The sequence below is a fragment of the Arachis hypogaea genome, chromosome 13 (genome assembly GCF_003086295.3).
Source record: "Arachis hypogaea cultivar Tifrunner chromosome 13, arahy.Tifrunner.gnm2.J5K5, whole genome shotgun sequence".
In the NCBI taxonomy this organism is placed as follows: Eukaryota; Viridiplantae; Streptophyta; class Magnoliopsida; order Fabales; family Fabaceae; genus Arachis; species Arachis hypogaea.
The window spans coordinates 140,378,556-140,384,905 of NC_092048.1; the positions used below are offsets into that span (position 1 = coordinate 140,378,556).

Consider the following 6,350-nt stretch of genomic DNA (forward strand, 5'->3'; position numbering starts at 1 on the left):
TGATACAACTGTCTATGTTAACATGTCACATATGATTGAACGACTCATTATTGTACCTTTATATGTGATCAATAATTATCTTTTAAATAAATATATAACATTAAATATAATAAATATATAATTTTAGATGCATCTTATATATAAAATGATAGATATTAAATTAAATAAGATAATTTTAGATTATTATTTACATAACATTACTCCCTACTCTACTCTGCATGCCATTCATCAAAAGATATAGGGGCTGATCGAGGTTCAACAGATTCATGAACCACAGAATATACAAAAACTTGGATTCATATATGAGAAATACTATTAGTGAGTATGTAAGTTTTAAATAATTCAACATTAACAATTTAAAAGGGTTTCAAAAACGCTAACCAGTAGTTTAATTTTAAATAATCGTCTTCATATATATATGATTATACTTATAGAAGGTAGTGTCCGTGGGTAGGAGGGGTGGCATTTGGATTTTCCATGACATGTATTGTTTTCTTGGGAGACACCAGTTTGAAGGATGCAACAAAAGGCTTAACCTTCTCCGTACCCTTAATGATTACCAAAAACAGAACTCGATACAAAACAAGCATCCCCACCAACACTGATAGATCAACCCACTTTGAGTAACTGTTGTCCACTTCAAATGTATCCCTCAGAATCTCCTCACCAGTAATAACATTGTTGTTTTTGGTACCAAACTTTAGGCCTTGAAATTCATTCTTGAACAATCCTTGAAAGGCATATCGATGGAAAGCGATGTAGTGCAAAGGGTATTTCCAAAGTGGCCTAGGAATGTCACTGGGCAATTTAAAGAAGCCAGCAAGGAGAATCATGAGTCCTTGGATTGCAGAACCTGTCATGATTCCCAATAGGTAGTTTGGGACTATGGCAGCAATTATCATCATGAGGCTTTCCACTAACATAACACAAGATAACAAGACGCTCAAGAAGTAAAGAACGTGCTCGTATCCATGTTGAAGGCCAGCTAGGTAATATGCAATTATTCCCGGAATCAATGAAACTAGTAATACGAATGGGATGCCGGAAAATGTGTTTCCAATTACAAAGGCGCACACACCATAATGCCCATTTAGCCTTTCTCGTTCAAATACCTTTCATTTGCCATAACAATTATTAGTTAGGCTTTTTTTTTTTTTTGAAATTAGAAACACATATGTTTAAAGTACCTTCATATCTTCTACAAAGGAAGGGAATCCACCGATGCTCATGAAAGTCATGAATGTAGACACAAATGTAAGAAATGAACCTCTGTCCTGTAATAATCAAAAGTGAAGGTATGTAAGAATTTTTTTAGTTTACTTCTAAATGAGTTGAATGATTAAGTCCGATAAGACTTTAAACTAAAAAAAGTGACTAAATAATGTACTTTGAATTTTGGACATGTATTATTGGGCTTTAGAGCCTGATGATTAATGTATATAATAATACGAAATATTAAAATCTCTTCGATCTTATAAGTATCGTACAAAATTTTATCAATTAAATTATTTTTTCAAAAAATACGAGACATCTAAGTCATAAAAGTAAAGTAATCTATTTCTTTTTCGATTCAATACACTTTCATATGAATAAATTAAAAGCTTTTATATAAAAAGAAAAAAATGGTGATAAAAAAAAGTTATAGTAACAAAAGCTATTGAAATTTTTAATTTATACATTAGAAGAATCCATTTTTATTATTAATAAACTGGACCAAAAAAAAAATCAAATTGTTATTCTTCAAAGTATCATTTATTTAATGATCAGAATTAAACGAAGGTATATAATTCAAAAATTAAGGACAAAAATTCGTTTATTTATATTAATCTTTTGGGACTCATTCAAGACTTACTTGAACTATTAATTATGATCCATATTCCTATTTAATTTTCTTCACGGCTAAGAAATTCATGAGTGTCACTTTTGAAGAGATTAGATAGTGTTTTCGCCTACTATTATCCATAAAGCACTGTATTTGAACTCATTCATAACACTAATCGGCCATAACTTGCAACAAGTATGCATTATTATTAATCTATATCGAGAATGCTATTTATACACCAAAACAGCTATTATGTATTTGTATATAAATATATGTGTAGTTTAACTCATTTTTAATACAAATCTATTAAAATGTAACACATAGAGCTAATGATGCAGTTTTTAATTATATAAAGAGAGAAATAATGTTACCTTAATTGAGTTATTGGTGGTTCTTATATCATAGAAGACAGTTCCTAAACAAATAGCCATCCCCATATATGCGACAAGGCGTATCCAGTAATAGCCTAAATCACGAAACATGTTTATGAATGATCTTTTGCTCAGAACAATGCACTGACTAATAAACCCAGCATGACTTCTTTTCTTGTCTTGGCAAATACTTTCCTGCACCAACTCATTCAAATCTCATTTGTACATAAAACAAAGAATATCTTCAACTGTGGTATTTATCATTAAGTTATGAAAAAATTTATACCGTTTCAGAAAGCATTGCTACTTCAGCTTGAACTTGTTGGTTCATCTCAGATGAGTTATATGAGTTTACAAGAATCCGGATTACTTCTTCTGTTGGTATGATTCCATTCCCACCATCATCAGGACCCAGCTCATTTTCCTTGCACAACAAGTTTCTCATTTAGAACAACTGAAATTAAAGAAAAGAAAAGAGGCATGGGAAAGCTTATTACCTGATCGAAGTCCTTGTTTATAGTTTTTAGCATATGATCTGAGGGGTTTTGAAGAGCAGGACAAGGAAAACCATTGGAAGCGAAAAACTACATACAACATGATGTTCTTATGATAGTATTATAGAATTGATGGGCATTGAAAATATGAACTAGTTAGTTAGTTAGTAACCTGAATTGCATCAGAAGCAGGTCCAAAGTAAACTGTTTTTCCAGCAGAGAGCAAACAGAGATTATCAAAGAATTGGAAAACTTCAGCACTTGGTTGATGAATTGACGCTATGATAGTCCTTTGAATACCATCTTTATGATCAAGGGATTTGATTCTTTTCATGACATAGTAAGAGGCAGCACTGTCAAGTCCACTTGTTGGTTCATCAAGAAACAAGAGCCTTGGGCGTGTTAATATCTCAATGCAGATGCTTACACGTCTCTTCTGACCACCGCTGATTCCTTTGCAACCCCAGCCACCAATTCTAGTGTTGATGGCATCTTGCAAACCCATCTCTCTGATTGTGAACTCTGCTCTCTCTTTCTTCTCTGCCTTTGACATGGAATCAGGTAACTGAAGCTGAGCTGAATAGTACACTGCTTCTCTCACTGTTAATGATGTTATTAAGCTATCATCTTGTGTCACGTATGCCTGCAGTCACATACATGGAAATAACAATTAGAGCTTGAATTTTTTGTTAAAGGATATAAAGATTATATAAGATTTTGTACCGTGGTTCCATAAGCCAATGATTGCTTGTGACCATTGATTAGAATCTCCCCTGTTTGTCTTGTGTTTGAACTTAATCTCCCTGAAATTGGAGTTCATATATATAGCATAATTTGAATATAACTTGCAATCTTAAATTATTTAAACTTGCCGCCACTACTTATATAATTGTATCTTGTTTTAAGACATTTTAGGAAAATTTATGTACGAATAAATTATGAAACATATTAAAAAATTATCAGAATTTATTGTTTTTAGTTCTCATTTAGTTATCAATTTAATTCTTTTAGTTTAACAATTTAACATAACATACTTTATTCTATACTTTTAAACACTAATAACTAACTGATGGCTAAATATAATAAATTCTGATGATTTTTTAACATTCTTTCTAAATTACTATAAATCACATCTATCACCCGTGTACATATATATTAAAGAGAAATGTTAGGGGCCATTAATTTTTGTGATTTATAGCCATTAAATAGTCATCAATGATGTTTTGAATAGTGTGAGATTGATGTGAGATTTCATCAAATAACTCACTTTTTTTTGTTGGTTACATGTTGGCCAGAATTTGAAAAAGTTGCTAGCCCCTAGACTTTTCCTATATTAAATACAACATTAAATGAAAATGCTGACATATATAGCCACATTAAATCGAAACTAAATTTGTATCCACACAAGATGCCCTCCGTGTGACAAAAGTACCCTACGCAGCACTCCAACCCTCCAAAGACAGGGTACTTTTGTCCCACTGAGAGAATTCTGCGTGTGTACAAATTTAGTTTCGATCTAGTGTAGATACATATGTCAATATTTTTATCTTTTATAGATACAAATTGTCATTTATTCTTCTTTTGAACTTTACTGTATCGTGTTTTAATTAAAAAAATAATATATTTTTTTCAAACAAATAGCAACTGAAATTTGGGTTGGGTGGCTAAATATATTATCTTTTAATATATTACAACAAGATTTAAATGTTGACGATGACAAAATAATAGATAGAACTCTTAGATGTATGTGTGAGTATGAGATGTTACATCTAAAATTAAAGTTGTCCAATTCACCCAATACAATTACGCGTGGTATGGTATATATAAATTTAGAGAAGTAGTAGGGTCAGTAATTTTTGTAATTTATAGCTATTAAATAGTTATTAATAATATTTTTAATGGTGTGAGATTACTCATTTTTTGTTTTACTAGTTATATGCTGATCAAAATTTAATAAAATTATTACTCCTAAATTTTTCTATAAATTTATTCTTGAGAATAATATATATTAGTAATTATTAATAAAAATATCTAAAATATTTTATACAATTAAAAAAAGTCAGTGTATATTTTAATTTCAATAAAATATTAATATATTATTATAATTTAACTAAAAGTTCTCTCTCTATATATATTTCGTCTCCTCATATTTAATAAAAATTTAAAAGTAGTGTTTTTAAATGGTGGAACTACAAAGAAAACTGCTTAATAAGAACTTGCAAGTTGTAACAAATGGTGACATAAATAAAGTAAAAACAAAAATTTTATTATTATAATACTTTAAAAAATAGTACATATATTAAAATTAGTCACTATATTTATATAATTTAAATATATTTATATATAATTTATGTCATCTTTAATATATATTTTTTAATTAATTTTAATAATTAATTTTAGTGTATATTTAATATGGTTAAACACAAGAATATGTAATAATAAAACTTTTTTAAAAGAAATTATTGAGTTGATATGTAAACGACAGAGATATACATAAAATGATTATGTTATGTGTAAATTAAAATTAGTCATTAAAATCAGTCATTAATATAAAATATATATTAAAATATAAATATATATTAAAATTAAATTAAACAATACATATATTTATATATAAATATATTGGTGATCGATTTTGGCATATGAATAACATTTTTTTATACATAAAAATATAGATAGATACCTCCCAAAGCATCAAGAAGAGTAGACTTGCCAGATCCAGAAGGACCCATAATGGCCAAAAGCTGGCCTGGCTTGGCATAACCAGTCAGACCCTCAAGGATTGATTTGCTCTCATTCTTTCCCACCCAAGCTCTCACCCATATATCCTTCCATGTCATGTATATTGGAACCTCTTCTTCTCTCCCACCACTATTACTTCTTCTTGAAATGTTCAAAGCTTCCATGACGGTTACTATGACATCATCATCAGAATCACTCCTAGTAGGAGCATGTGGAATTGCTTCATTATGGGAATCCATTTTTAGCTTGTATCAATAATAAGATAGGGATAGGTGATAATAAGTGGAAGGAATAATGCCTCACTATTCACTCATTCAACTAACCCTAAACCATTCATTTTGGTACTTCTTTATTCTTTTCATATCAATACCGTTCAATATATAGTACTCTGGGTTTCAAGAGTAATAAAGACAATAACGACAATGTAAGAAAAAAGAACCAGAGATATTAAAACAAATTACTTAAAATAGCAAATAAAAATTAAGAAAATTTTAATTAATAAATGCTAACATGCATCTTTAATAAATATGTTTGTTCAATTTTTTCGTACTTGTATATATATTTTCTTTTTTTATATTTATATTGCTCTTACTATTGCAACAACAATTATTGTTATTTGCTAACAAGGAGTGCGACAGAGTTAGTAATTTTTGTATTTTGTAACTATCAATTGGCTATTAACAGTATTTTTAATGGTGTGAGATTATATTTAATGATAAGAGATCACTCACTTTTCTTTTGATGATTAAATACTGATACAAAAACACAAAAATTACTGGCCTCCTAAATTGTTTCTTTGCGAATTTGCCACATGCAAGAGCCTCTCTTTTGCGTTCTTGGTTCACTTGAATTCCTCCTCGTTTTGGAGCCCTCATTATTATTCTCTGCCACATTGCAAACTCATACTCTCTCGGCATCTCT

General features: G+C 29.6%; 1 protein-coding gene across 1 annotated transcript; it reads right to left on the bottom strand.

Moving 5' to 3' along the window:
• Nucleotides 1-248: 248 nt before the first annotated feature.
• LOC112792227 (ABC transporter G family member 1) lies at nt 249-5,804 on the bottom strand. Its single transcript, XM_025835387.2, has 8 exons — nt 5,371-5,804; nt 3,411-3,490; nt 2,860-3,330; nt 2,691-2,777; nt 2,480-2,617; nt 2,194-2,388; nt 1,188-1,274; nt 249-1,112 (listed from the first exon to the last, which is right to left on the bottom strand). The coding sequence occupies exons 1-8, from the start codon at nt 5,666-5,668 to the stop codon at nt 429-431; spliced, it is 2,040 nt and encodes a 679-aa protein (XP_025691172.1). The 5' UTR covers nt 5,669-5,804; the 3' UTR covers nt 249-428.
• Nucleotides 5,805-6,350: the final 546 nt, after the last annotated feature.